This window comes from Botrytis byssoidea (genome assembly GCF_014898295.1).
Source record: "Botrytis byssoidea strain MUCL 94 chromosome Unknown BBYS_008, whole genome shotgun sequence".
Classification (NCBI taxonomy): Eukaryota; Fungi; Ascomycota; class Leotiomycetes; order Helotiales; family Sclerotiniaceae; genus Botrytis; species Botrytis byssoidea.
Genome location: NW_024065849.1, coordinates 1,249,055 through 1,262,879, shown reverse-complemented (window position 1 = coordinate 1,262,879; position 13,825 = coordinate 1,249,055). Strand labels below are relative to the sequence as shown.

At 43.8% G+C, this 13,825-nt stretch overlaps 8 protein-coding genes across 8 annotated transcripts; 5 read left to right on the top strand and 3 right to left on the bottom strand.

Moving 5' to 3' along the window:
• Positions 1–526: 526 nt before the first annotated feature.
• On the bottom strand, positions 527–1,894 carry EAE97_005007 (uncharacterized protein; the record flags this gene model as incomplete). Its single annotated transcript, XM_038875519.1, has 4 exons — positions 527–1,382; positions 1,442–1,524; positions 1,581–1,827; positions 1,885–1,894. 4 exons carry the CDS (start codon positions 1,892–1,894, stop codon positions 691–693), a joined length of 1,032 nt encoding a protein of 343 aa, XP_038733876.1. The 3' UTR covers positions 527–690.
• Positions 1,895–2,500: 606 nt separating this feature from the next.
• Positions 2,501–3,618, top strand: EAE97_005006 (uncharacterized protein; the record flags this gene model as incomplete). Its single annotated transcript, XM_038875518.1, has 2 exons — positions 2,501–2,890; positions 2,956–3,618. The coding sequence occupies 2 exons, from the start codon at positions 2,501–2,503 to the stop codon at positions 3,616–3,618; spliced, it is 1,053 nt and encodes a 350-aa protein (XP_038733875.1).
• Positions 3,619–3,623: 5 nt separating this feature from the next.
• EAE97_005005 (uncharacterized protein) lies at positions 3,624–4,267 on the bottom strand (the record flags this gene model as incomplete). Its single annotated transcript, XM_038875517.1, has 2 exons — positions 3,624–3,982; positions 4,051–4,267. The coding sequence occupies 2 exons, from the start codon at positions 4,265–4,267 to the stop codon at positions 3,624–3,626; spliced, it is 576 nt and encodes a 191-aa protein (XP_038733874.1).
• Positions 4,268–4,449: 182 nt separating this feature from the next.
• Positions 4,450–6,594, top strand: EAE97_005004 (uncharacterized protein; the record flags this gene model as incomplete). Its single annotated transcript, XM_038875516.1, has 3 exons — positions 4,450–4,716; positions 4,767–4,845; positions 4,895–6,594. The coding sequence occupies 3 exons, from the start codon at positions 4,450–4,452 to the stop codon at positions 6,592–6,594; spliced, it is 2,046 nt and encodes a 681-aa protein (XP_038733873.1).
• A 298-nt stretch (positions 6,595–6,892) lies between these two features.
• Positions 6,893–8,666, top strand: EAE97_005003 (uncharacterized protein; the record flags this gene model as incomplete). The annotated part of the gene is made up of 4 exons (XM_038875515.1): positions 6,893–7,129; positions 7,264–7,474; positions 7,614–7,986; positions 8,147–8,666. 4 exons carry the CDS (start codon positions 6,893–6,895, stop codon positions 8,664–8,666), a joined length of 1,341 nt encoding a protein of 446 aa, XP_038733872.1.
• A 401-nt stretch (positions 8,667–9,067) lies between these two features.
• On the bottom strand, positions 9,068–9,880 carry EAE97_005002 (uncharacterized protein; the record flags this gene model as incomplete). The annotated part of the gene is made up of 5 exons (XM_038875514.1): positions 9,068–9,170; positions 9,222–9,530; positions 9,587–9,678; positions 9,732–9,766; positions 9,823–9,880. 5 exons carry the CDS (start codon positions 9,878–9,880, stop codon positions 9,068–9,070), a joined length of 597 nt encoding a protein of 198 aa, XP_038733871.1.
• A 262-nt stretch (positions 9,881–10,142) lies between these two features.
• EAE97_005001 (uncharacterized protein) lies at positions 10,143–11,006 on the top strand (the record flags this gene model as incomplete). The annotated part of the gene is made up of 3 exons (XM_038875513.1): positions 10,143–10,186; positions 10,252–10,399; positions 10,490–11,006. 3 exons carry the CDS (start codon positions 10,143–10,145, stop codon positions 10,640–10,642), a joined length of 345 nt encoding a protein of 114 aa, XP_038733870.1. The 3' UTR covers positions 10,643–11,006.
• A 920-nt stretch (positions 11,007–11,926) lies between these two features.
• Positions 11,927–12,817, top strand: EAE97_005000 (uncharacterized protein; the record flags this gene model as incomplete). The annotated part of the gene is made up of 1 exon (XM_038875512.1): positions 11,927–12,817. The coding sequence occupies one exon, from the start codon at positions 11,927–11,929 to the stop codon at positions 12,815–12,817; it is 891 nt and encodes a 296-aa protein (XP_038733869.1).
• Positions 12,818–13,825: the final 1,008 nt, after the last annotated feature.

Genomic DNA, 13,825 nt, shown 5'->3' with positions numbered 1-13,825 from the left:
AAATATTTCTTGAAATCCAAGACATGATTATTTACTATTCAGGTAAGGGAATCGTAGTGTTATAAGCATAAATATGGACTATTCGAGATTTGCATGGAGATTGGGCTATTAGCAGTAACAGAAGATAGAGAGGAGCATTTCGCAACAATATTCGAGGGGCTGATATTCACAATACTCAATTCATAATATGTATATCTGGGCTTAATATATCTTTCACTACAGCTTATATCTATCTAAGTGTTCTTACCATCATAACTCTGCTTTTCGTTCAGTGTGTTCGATTGATTACTCGTGTGATCAACTCTCGATAATCTTGTTATTTTAAATACCACGAGATCTGTAATGTGAGAAATCTCTGGGATATTATAGCTGATCCTCAGCTTCTCCATCGCTTAACATCTACCAGTTTTCGATTCGCTATCTTGATCATGTTGCTAGAAGGGTCGATCTTTATTTACTTGAGCGGCAGTGTTAAAGTCTTCAAATTAGCGAGAGTGTGTGTTAGGATGTATAAAGCAGATTAGTAGACAAAGCGATGATTTCACCATCCATTCTCAATGATTGCAGTTCTCCACCTACTAGACTCTTAAGAAGAAACTTCTCATTCATTTTCTGTACCAGAACGCCTTGCTAAATGAATAATTTGGCGAGTACAATATCTTTCCAGTAGTAGACGACATTAAATCTAAATTATTTCGCACCTTTCCCTTTCGCTTCGTTCTCGCCTAGCTCCCTTATATACACCTTTGTCAATCCTTCTCCACTGTAGTCTTCCTGCCCGTTCTCGAATCCTGGACATACGCCCACAGCTAAATATTTTCCATCGCTTGAAAATGAGAGAGCGGCTACGCTCGTTGGGTATTTCTGATACTGTCTAATTCTTCTTTTTGCAACGGCATCCCACAGTGCAACGACTCCATCTCCGCCTCCAGATGCAAATGTACCGTGCGTGGGGTGGAATGCGAGGGCATTGACTGGATATACGATATCTGTTCCGTCGCCTGCAGCATCGGGTTGGCGGTGGCATTTGAAAGCGTATTTACGGGCTTGGGATTCGGTGGAAGGATCGAACCATTCGACGGCGACACGGCCTTCGATTGAGGAAGAGGCATAACCGTCACCGTTGGGCATGCAGGCTACAGCGCGGGTCATGAATTTGAGAGAGGATTCGCGTTGTTGCCAGGGTTCTTGAGAGGGGTCGATAGAGAGGGGGAGGGAATAGATGTAGAGAAGTCGGGAGGACATGGCGACTACGAGCTTTGTGGCTGTGAGGGAGAGAGAATGCGGTTTAGAAGGAAGAGGAATTGTCATTGGGGATTGCGAGGGGTCGGAAAGGTTGTGAATGTGAAGTGTTTGGTCCCACGAAGCGGATATGAGGAGAGCTAGGAGGCTGCATTAGCATTCTGTAACAATTGATATATGCGATTGCGGAGAGATTTACAATGCTCTTTACTATACACCACCGACTTGACTGGCGCCTCATGGGTACTCAACACTGTGTGTTCTCCGCTTTCCAAATCAATTCTATTCCACATTAGCATCCCCAAGTCTAACTCAATTGTCCCAAAGGTTAAACGTACCTCTTCACCTGCCAATCCATGCCGGCTGAAAACGCCTCATTCTCATCCTTCCCAAAACAAACATCCAGTACCGGCGCCCGATGTTCGTAAGTTCTAATCAGCTGCCCTCCTTCGGAAACATTTTCTGTGTTGTATAGATAGACCTTCTTATCCCAGGACGAAACAAGTAATCTGGTAGGTGTATAAGGCGAGTATTGTAGAGAAGATACTGCGTCAGTAGGTGGCTCAGAGAGCTCGTATTGTACTGCTAAAGAGCTATATTAGTATCCTTGCTTGAGCTTGGGATGATGTAGAGCTTGCATACCTGGCGCCATGATTGTGTAGTAAGATAGAAACAACACTGAGGGTAGAGTTGGATTCTTTCCGCGCAGGAGTATAGAGTCTTTAATAAGGAGCTTCGTTAATGATAATTCAATTCGAGTGTAACCAGGTTCCAGTGAAATATTTAGATTGATCTCGAAGCCGCGTTTCTGTAGAAGGCTTAGTCCAGGCGTTCTGCCACACTCACCGCTATGATGCTTGTCAGCCTTGCATTAAGCTTTTCAACTTTTGCCAAATGTACCCCTCTACGATATACCTATTCAACAACGTCCTTTCAAGCTTTCCAAATTACAATAAAAATAATATTCCTCTCAAGGTCTCAAAGCTGAGAGCGTGGACAGAGGTGCAACAAAACTTTTGAAAGGTTCCAAGGGTGAGCTAATATTGGTAGTGAGCTACAACTGCGACCTTTGCATCGCACCACTTTCTCCGGCATTCATAAACACATTCGAGCGCGAACATCTGACATTTTCTGTATTCGAAAACGAATCTGAAGAAAAAGTTGTTACTATCTAACACCACAAAAAAAGAAGCGGATTTTCTCTTGTACCTGCCACCCACGAATCGCCCCAACTCCGAACTACAACCATATACACAATATGCCTTTCGCACAGCTCGTACTCGGCTCTCCTGGCGCTGGGAAATCTACATATTGTAATGGCATGCAGCAGTTCATGTCTGCTATAGGAAGAAAGTGTTCCATCGTGAACCTCGACCCCGCCAATGATCACACAAGCTATCCCTGCGCAATCGACGTGCGCAATTTCATAAAGCTAGAGGATATCATGGAGGAAGACTCATTAGGTCCCAATGGTGGCGTACTATATGCACTTGAGGAACTAGAAAACAATATGGAGTGGTTGGAGGAAGGATTGGCAGAACTGGGCGAGGATTATGTACTTTTTGATTGTCCAGGTCAGGTTGAGCTTTATACACATCATTCGTCTTTACGAAACATATTCTTTAAGTTACAGAAATTAGGATATAGAGTACGTTATTTCAATTCTCTACTGGAAGTCTACTTTCAAAAATCAGTATGCTGACATTTGTGCAGCTTGTAGTGCTCCATCTTTCCGATTCCTATTGCTTGACTTTGCCTTCATTATACATCTCCAATCTGATTCTCTCGCTGCGAGCAATGCTCCAAATGGATTTACCACATCTGAATGTTTTGACGAAAATGGACAAATTGGCTTCGTATCCACCACTACCTTTCAACTTAGATTTCTATACCGAAGTCCAAGACCTTTCACACTTGCTTCCCAGCCTTCAAGAAGAATCGCCGTTAATGAAGGGTTCAAAGTTTGAGGGTCTGAACAAAGCGATTATTCAACTTGTTGAAGATTTCGGGTTGGTAGGATTCGAAACCCTAGCCGTGGAAGATAAGAGGAGTATGATGCATTTACTTCAAGTCATAGATCGAGCCGGAGGATATGCTTTTGGTGGCGCAGAGGGTGCGAACGATACTGTGTGGCAAGTGGCTATGAGAGAGGGTACCACAACGATGGATATAAAAGATGTTCAGGAGCGCTGGATTGATCGTAAGGAGGAGTATGATGAAGCATATCGGGAGATGGAGATGAAGCAATTCGAGGAGCAATCCAAGATGCAGGAAGAGGAAGACAACTCGAGAGCTGCAGAAGACGATGATGACCTAGAAGAAATGGCTCGGGCGCCATTCGATTCAGGCGTAAAAGTTGTTAGAACAAATCAATGATACCCTCAACCATTTCCATCACTTAATTCTTCATCGTCCTCACTATCCACTGCATCCACCATCATGACATCTTTTGCGGATTTTGCCGTAGCACCTTTGTTTGTGCCAAACATCTTCTCCAGTGTAGATTCACTTTGTTCGCCCAGATCTCTGCGGGCCTTTAATATCATCTCCCTCGCCCTTCTAATAGCTTCTTCCTCTGCCTTTCTAATTGTCCCACTGACCCTTACAACTCTGAACACACAGTTTTTACCGTTTTTGATAGGCAAGCTATTCATTAGCGACAAAGCTGCCCAAACAATCCTATAATGTGCTCGCGAAACCCGTAGGATAAATGTCGATGTCGCAGATGACAAATATTTTACTGCATCCCAATCGCATCAGTATCCCCCCCTCTAGATCAAAATCTGTTTCAAAGAAAAAAGAACAAACCTGCAATACTGTCTGCAATTGCGCCGCTTCCATAATCTCCAAAAAGATTCGCAACTTCCAGTTGAATGCCTCTCAGTAATGCGCGCGAAGTCAGTGCATCGACGGTTGGTTGATTGAACACCACTACATCTGGTAGTTTTTCTTTGCCGCCGGTATTTTTCTCCAGTTCAGGGTAGAGAATATTGACCAGAAGGTACCGATTCTTGATTCGTACCATGGTTGTTGAGACTTGATTTTTGTCAATTTCTTTGGTCTGGAACAACGCGCCGAACAAAAAAAAAGTTCGGCATACGCGATTTCTTGTGACGTCGGCCTAGGTATCGGTAAGTGGGGAAGTTCACTATCTGCCGAGGGGTAGCGACGACTAGAACCTCACATCATTCGACAGCAGATTTCAAAATGGATAAACAGACTCTGAAAGCAGCAATTCTCATTGTGTCGACTACTGCAGCTAAAGATGCATCAACCGACTCCTCCGGTCCTGCTTTAAAAGGCGTTTTTGAGGAAGTAGACGGCCAATGGGAAGTAGTGGAAACGAAGATCGTGAGTGATAATGTGACAGATATACAGAGAAGTGTGATGTCCTGGACAGATCAAGGAAATACTATCAATGCTGTGATTACTACTGGTGGAACCGGTTTTGCAGTCTCAGACAATACTCCTGAGGTAATACAGTCCCCAAGGTATCATACGCATGCTAAGATGTACTATTATAGGCAATCACACCCCTTCTACACAAACAAGCTCCAGGACTTGTCCATGGAATGCTTGCTGCTTCATTGGCAGTCACTCCTTGTAGGTTTGGAAAAGTCACGAGTATCAACAGTTAGTTGACTGATAATAGTTGCTCTCATGTCAAGGCCAGTGGCGGGTGTTCGCAACAAGACAATCATCGTCACATTACCTGGATCACCCAAAGGAGCAAAAGAGAACCTTCAATCAATATTGAAGCTTTTACCACATGCTTGCCTTCAAGCTGCCGGAGCAGATTCCCGGACACTTCATGTGGGAGGTGTGAAGAAGCTCGAGAAAGAAGCTGGTATTGGTTCTGAGGGTGCTTCTCTGTCGGCACATTCACATAAACATGATCACTCCCATAATCACTCGCACGGTCATGGCCATAGTCATGGACATGGTCATAGCCATGGGCATGCACTGCCTGTTAGACATACTGCGCCAGATGAAAACCCTCGTTCGAATGATCCCGCTCTCGGTCCAACGCGACGCAGTCGTTCATCGCCATACCCCATGTTATCTGTCGATGAAGCTTTGAAGCTAATAGAAAAATATACACCTGCTCCGCATGCCGTAAAAGCTGATCTAAATGGAGACATTGTAGGATCTGTTCTAGCGGAGGATGTTACGGCAAGTGAGGCTGTACCGGCATATCGCGCCAGTATTGTAGACGGATATGCGGTCATTGCCACAGAAGGCAAATCAAACAAAGGCGTGTTTCCTGTAGCATCGATATCTCATGCCACCGCCGGTGAGCATCCTCTTCTTCTAGAAGGTCAGATCGCACGCATTACAACTGGTGCACCGCTTCCGCCTGGTGCTACTTCTGTAATAATGGTGGAAGATACTGTACTGAAGACGATGACCGAGGATGGTGGGGAGGAGAAAGAAGTCGAGATATTAGCCGATGGAGTTAAGCCTGGTGAAAATGTTAGAGAAGTCGGTAGTGACATTGAGGCTGGATCTACTATAATGCGCAAAGGAGAAGAGATATCTGCTAATGGTGGCGAACTTGGTCTACTCACGTCTGTCGGCAGAGCAGAAGTCACTATTTACAAAAAACCAATGGTAGGTGTTCTCTCCACAGGAGACGAAATTGTCGAACATAATAGGCCTGGCTCTCTCAGAATGGGGGAAGTTCGTGATTGTAATAGGCCAACAATCATGGCGGCAGTAAGAGGTCTAGGATTTGAAGTCGTAGATCTTGGTATCGCTCGAGATAAACCTGGAGATCTAGAACAAACACTTCGGGATGGACTTCGAAAAGTTGATGTTGTTATCACCACTGGTGGTGTATCGATGGGCGAGCTTGATCTTCTTAAACCCACCATTGAGAGATCATTAGGGGGAACCATTCATTTTGGTCGTGTATCAATGAAACCAGGGAAGCCTACAACTTTTGCAACGGTACCAGTGAAGAACAATGATGGGGAAAGAGTTTCCAAGGTCATATTCTCACTGCCTGGTAATCCAGTCTCAGCTATAGTTACTCTCCATCTCTTCGTCCTACCTTCTCTCCATCACGCCTCTGGAATATCCCCTGTAGGATTGCCTAGGGTTCCAGTAACTCTATCATACGATATTCATTTGGATCCTCAAAGAGTTGAGTACCATAGAGCGATAGTCTCAATAGGAAGAGACGGCCTTTTATATGCAAGTAGCACTGGTATGCAACGCAGCTCAAGGGTTGGAAGCTTGAAGAGTGCAAATGCATTGTTATGCTTGCCAATCGGATCGAAGGATTTACCGAAAAATACGAAGGTAGAAGCGTTGCTGATGAGTAGGGTCAGAAGTGAATATGAAGGTTGATTGATCCTTACAAAACGATGAGAAGATTCAATTGAGATGGAGGTTGGTGGTTGGATGGATTTCAATGTCATGATGAGTGAACTAGCTAGATGGCATTCAAAAGTGAATTAAACACAATTTTCATTCTCTAATTGGAAGGAACTCTTTCCGCCTCTTATTCTCTGCATCAAAAGTTCTAGAACATCCTTAACATGGTCTTCTCCCTCCTTCTCAAATATCTACTTTCAAGCTTCCTTTTGTATTTTGACTATCCACAACGATAACAATATTACTTCCATTTAAATACAGATGCTTCATGATGTGTCAATACGAATATTATCAGTGGCAAAAATGTGGTCATAAATCTATCGAAATCACAGAATACTGCAATACCGTTTTCTGGAGAGCTGGTATGACAGCTCGCCTTAATCCATGCCCCGAACAAAATTTCAGGGCATTCTTTGTGCGGGTTGGCATCTTGGATGGCTTGGATTTTGGTACTTGTAAATGGATCGGACAATCTGGATATTGCAAAATGTGTGAAGAAGAATATCATGTATGTTCAGTTGTGTTGTGCTGCTCTGTATTCTTGATCAAGATTATACATCGGAGGACTGGCAGCTTTTATGACGATCTACTTGAAGTCGCATAAAGCACCACGAATGCCATCACATTACTAATTACTTGCAGATGCCAAAAACCGTTCCTTTCCGTACCTATGAAGACTATGAATTCCTCGAAGGAATTGGCGACCTCACCGGCCCAATATTTGCAGTCAAGTTAGCCGAACCGATTACATACCCTCCTCCACCTCACTCGATCCAGTTCTCCTCTACTCCAAATGAATTTGTTACCAAAGACTTTCTTGACTTGGAAATAGCCAAAACCTCCAATTCCCCGCGTGAGTACAACTTATCATTATGGTCCCCACTCCTTTCGGGTGCTTTCAGCTTCCGATCAAACCCCTACGGCTCAATGTATTCAGATATTCCTTGCTTTCTAATGTTTCATTGAAAAGTACTAATCACGCAAGGTTATAGATGAAGCAACACCGCCCATTGGAGAAAACTTGTTAGAGCGTAGACTCAAAGCTTCATTACACCATCCATACATCTTTACACCGTATATCAACAACACCGTTGCAGACTTGATCTCTGTCAAAGACCAGGACTTCGCAACTTTGATCTCGATTCAAGATAAAGACATTCCCGGGGAAGTTCCAGAGAGAGGTTCCATGAAAGAATTACGAGAGCTTTACTTTCCAGCAAAGATGCAAATGTATGAACTGAATCAAGGTGTGGATGGGGTTACTCAACAATGGAGCAGCCGAGGCTATTATGAAGGAATAATGGTAGAAGGTGTACCTAGCCAGTACTTTTGGAATCACTGCGGAATGACACCTCAAGATGAGCAGTATGTCGTGCATAGGTTAAAGTTTGGCATACCCTTGCGGCACATTTGGCGGCAAGTACAACGTTTCTCTGATTTTGATCGTGTTTATGCACTTGAAAAGTCCGCCCCTTCAACCGCATGCAACATATTAATATATGAAGACTGATTTGTACTCTTATAGTGAGAAGTTCAAGGAGAGAGGCATGGATCTTGCAATGTTCTATCAATACGGGCGAAAGATGGAGCAGCACTTTGAAGCTCGTGGAGTACGGGTAGAATCCAAGATGGGAGAAATTCAACGAGAACTTGGTGCAAGATCTCAAGCAGCCGATGGCATGCAGCCATTTGGCACGTATCGACAGGATCTGAACAACAATTTACAGCCTGGCTATGGGGTATCCCATGCTCAAATCAATCCTTTTGGACGAAGCTTAGAGGATCTCAACCAACAATATCGGCAGCAGCAGATGCAAGAACTTACGCAACCAAATATTATGCAACAAGTGATACAGCAACAATTAGTCCAGCAACAGATGGTCAAGCAGCAGATTCTCCGACAATACCAGGTGCAGCAACAACAGATGTGGCAACAGCAGATGATGCAACAAATGCAACAACTACAGGAACGATCACAGCTGGCCACAGATATTGAAGAGGGTCTGATTGTGGCCGTGGAAGGAATCGAGTCGTATGAGGCATGACGGAGCAGGGGTGGCACAAAGCTTGTGACGTCAAAGATGATGAGAGAGCAGTGAAGCATAAAGTGTTGCTGATTGAATAACACCGATCGACGTATGGAACGTGTGAGCTCCAGTGAAATAGTCATGAAATGTTGCACTTTGGCATTTTATTATGTTTGAGCACGAGCATTCCATTTACTACAATGGCACTTTAATAATACAATCTAGCGATACCACCATTTGACTATAGTAATATTAATGCAACCTTGCCTAAAAACCCAAAAGTGCTTGAAATCGATTTCTCCCTGAACGCCCTTTGTTGGCTTCCACTTGGATGATATACACGGTACAAAACAGTCATTTATCTAACATCTCTTTCCACACCAGAATTGCAACTCCCCTTCACGCCCACGGCTTATCCTCTACTCGAAGTCTGGTGCCTTTGATGAAACCAACAAGCCGATAATGAGACCAAAAAGTCCTAGTACGGAACTGAAAATCTCGATGACCAAAATCTTAACGAACCTGCCACGGATTAGTATCTTCAAGCAGGTTATATCAACATGTTACACTTACAAGCTTGGGTCGGCAGCATCTGCCAGAGCAGCACCACTACCATTGATGCCGACCGAAACACCACATATCAAGTTGCACATTCCCACTGTGATGCCGGACCAAAAGAGGGCGTATCCAGTGTAGTAGTTGCTGGCAGAATAAAGGTTTTCGCTCTCCATGAGACCGAGCTTGGATGAAAAGACGATAGACATGATGACGCCGTAAATGGCGACTACTTCGCAGAAAATAATGGAGATGAGATTCTTGGTTCGAATGCGAGGAGCTTTAACACCACCACCGAGAATCGAAGAACCAGTAATCAGAATTCCCCTACATACTTTGTGAGCTGAGATCGAGAGAGAGAGAGGGGCGAAGTTGTTGTGTACCATGCTGCCCCAACAACTGACAATCCTATACACATGCCAATACCCATATCTGCCCACGCGTATGGCGATATCTCTTCGAGGAATTGTCCGAACTATTACTCTCATTAGATTCACTCTTTTCCAGATCGCGCTTCGAAATTCGTACATTGAAAGCTTCTCCATCGCCAGTAAAGAGCATATCTAACAGCACCTGTTAGCTTTAAATCATCAAACCAAACAGGGCATCTAAAACTTACAAGCCCCAACCACTGCCAACGCTGTGGTAGCACCACCAATTCCATATGTAAGGCTCATCTTGTCCAAATAATCTGCGTCAACAAAGTGAAAGGAATTGAGTATTTATTTGATGTCGACGAAAGCTATGGTTTTGGGTGGTCTGGTCTGTACCTCATCGAGCTCCAACCGAAAGAGTAACCTGAATCGCCAACCGTAGCTAGCGCCAAATGCTGCGCAACACAGCCGCTTACTTCAGCCTTCCCTCCATATATAAACAACAACCATCAACAACATCAACTTCTCCCCTTCGACCGCAAATCTCAAATTAAAATCATACAAGATGGCGGCTCCACAGTCTTTCTACGAGCTCTACCGCCGTAGCAGGTACTGTGCCTTATTTTGCTACACAAGTACACAAACATTTCTACATTTACTGACAAAGCATTAAGTATCGGCATGGCGCTCACAGATACCCTTGACGACTTGATCAGCGAGAGACGTATCGAGCCTCAGCTCGCAATGAAGATATTGGCAAACTTTGATAGAAGTATTACGGAGGTTTTGGCAGACAAGGTCAAGGCGAGATTGACTTTCAAGGTATATGCGCCCAGGGCCTTTACGAGGAACAAGACTTTTCGACATGAGTGGCGACAATGAAACAGAATTTTAGCTGACTGGATATTGAAGGGACATCTGGATACGTATCGTTTCTGCGACGAGGTTTGGACTTTTTTGATCAAGGATGTTACTTTCAAGATGGAGAACTCCAGTCAGTCAGTGACGGCGGACAAAGTCAAGATCGTGAGCTGCAACAGCAAGAAGCCCGGTGATCCTCAGTAGATATTGGGAACGAATCTATACGGGCATTCGACATATTGGGGACATAGTGGTGGATAGATTGGGAGATGCAGAATGATTTCGGATGGTCAAGATTGGCATTTACAGATTGGGCTCTTCAATGACTTTAGAGAAAGGATATCTCGGGCGTTCGTTGGTTTCCGTGGCGTTTCATGGCGCGTTGCCGGAGGATGAGGAAAGCATGCCTATCTTGTTCGTATGTAGCGGAATGGTATCAAAATCATAGACGTCGCAATGCGATGGGTCACTAATTTAGTAGCAGAACCATGATAATTCTGTTTACCAGTCTTTCTCGAAAAAGTCACACTATGTTCCAGTAAAAGTGATCATGACTTCTAAATCAGAGAGGCAAAACAGTTCTAACAGAGATCTTCAATGTTCGAATGATATGAACAATCGAAGAGATTCAGGGAAAAGAAAATAGATAATCCGTCCATCACTGAGGGTTCCTTTGTCGATGCTACCATTATGAATCGATATTTTGTTACTGGGTTATTTCGACTATAGTAGATAGATACTGAGTTAGCACCCAGTGTATGATTATGGAGGAATCTTTCAATGATGTTCTTCTGTTCCCTCCTTACTGTCACCCAATGCTCAGTCTATCCATTCGGTTATAGGGATTAGTTCATACATTGAATGTTTCGAAGAGGTAGCTTTTCCCATTTGGAGCATCTTCCAGTTCACCTATCATGATTTGACCATTCAAATGTTTCTTGAGGTTACTGGTCAATCTCTCCCAATATCGATGCGATTCCAATGATGACACTGGCGCCAAAACTCTCTCCACGAAGACAGACTACTCAGCTCATTAAGATCCATGGGACTTAGCTATATGTTTTCTTTCCAATTTATCCCAAGTTCCGAACTTCGAGGCCATCATTCAGGTATTCTCACCAATAGTCCAGACCAAGATGCTTGGCCGAATAAGGTTGCCATTGAAACGCCAACTGAGCATGAAGATCAAATCTGATTTGATCGCTACCAATACGAAAGCCCGATATTTTTGACTAAAAGGAAACAATTGATATTATGTGTCAACGGCTGAAGTTTCAATATAAATGATGGGGTACCCCATACTATAGCTCTATATATATACTTTGCGCTACCAAACGGCATTCGTCATTTACCTAGTCTAGTGACTTTATGGCTAACTCAACCGACACACCTCTCAACATGTTCGAAAAGAACTCTCAACTGAACAACAACTTCATTGCATCCAGATCTACCTTCTCCCTCCCACCTTGAGTTTCAAACATTGAAACCATGCCGTCTCCGGGACCAACGATCAAAAGGTTCTTTGTAGCTGCCAAAAACGTAGTGATCCAGAAAGGAAGATCTAGACCCTCCTTAACGGCCACCAGGTCTTACTTGGCCTTTTCGCCACCTCCAACCATCCTTCGCAATAATGCCATTCCATCCACTATGTTTACCACGAACTCTTTGATAACCCGTGAGGAGGGCTCTATGACTGAGGTACCAAGTGTTATGCATAGGGATGCGATCCTTGAGTTTGAACATCGACCTTTTGGTAGTGAAGGACCTTTGACTGAGGGCCAGCTTCATGTATTGGAGTGGTTAGATGAGTCTGAAATCACATTCTTTGAGGAGAAAAAGATATGGAATGACATACCAGAGCATGAAGTGTTCAATAATGACCTGTTCTTCACTGCAACCGAGAGTGAAGCGTCTCATGCTAAATCACAGAATGAGAGTGAAGACTTCGAGGAAAATTATGGTGTACCAGAAGGGGACTACAGCGAGTATTACTGGGAGGCAATGGTAGAAACGGGCGATGAGGGACGAGATATTCAACAGGACCTCGATGATGTTGTAGTTCGGCTTATGGTCATAGGCCTAATGACAGAAGGCCGTAAGGAGAACAGTTCGGCTGTTTCTGCCTTGGGATTGTTCGATGAGGATAGATTTGAGACTGTTCCATCTGTATTGCCGGGTGAATTTGACGAACTAGAAAAGGAGGATATGTCGCGGGATGTCAATATGCGTTTGGAAGAGACACGGACACAGACACAGGGACGGGAATCTCAAAGAACTTCGTTGAGTTTGAGAAAGACTATAAGTAATAAGTGGACTGAAGTTAGGGTTGGCCTGCGCTGGAAATTGTCTTCTTCGTCTTTACAGACGAGAGATACTTGAGAGTCATCAAAATTGCTCGCAAGAGACTAAGTCTCTGGTAGCTGAACATTGCGTACATCGACATGCGAGCTTTCAAGTGGTTTACGCAGCTTCTACCAGTACTGTCGATGAACACAAGACTTTTACGAGCGTCTTCAATCTGCGAAGTTGATATAAAAGGCAGGCTTGCCGGCTTAGGCACAAGTTAAAGATTGAATAATGCATGTCTTGAAGATCGGTGGAAAGGAAGGATTTCCAGAATTCAAGGTGGACTAGTTTCATCTTGAATGTCCGCTGCTCATGTACATGTATACCTACAGTCACCATATGTGTGTATCTGGCGAATCTCATATCGTCCTTCTTCCTCTTTCAAAGAAGGATTGAAATAGAAAGCTAAGCCAGAAAGACGACACTCGGGAAATCGCGCGCCAACTCTACCGACTTACAGTTTCTAAGAGAACCATTTTTCGATTACAATCACTCAAACACTGCCTGTTGGGCCCGAACTTCTGCATAACGTAATAATCCATCAGTAACAGATCATACAGAAGCGAGGACAATGATGTTGTACCACTGGATCCGAGCGTTTGGCGGTTGAGAGAGGAGTTTTTAAAGTTTTCTCGGGAAAGTAAAAGGCTTGAAAGTGGCGATCGAGGGGCTTAGGTCTGTATCGGCACTAATATTCTTGAGAAGGATAGACCTGTAGCTACAAAGGCGATGGAGAATCACTTGTTTTTGATATCGGCTGTTCAAATGGGAGTGTCGTAGGCAATCATGAAAGAGTAACCGAACAGAGGTGGTTGAGGTATCCTGCTCGGTAAATTGGATGGAGATAGACTAGATGGTGTAAACTAAATTCAGTTCCCTTGGAGACGTTGTCTATGGAATTCAAAAGATATATGAAGTTAGAAATTTAATCAGTATTAACATCAATTTTGATTGAGTGTGTACATTTGACTTGGATTTGATTCTCGATACATTCATACATTCATTTGACCCATATCAATCCCACTACCAACGATACAACTC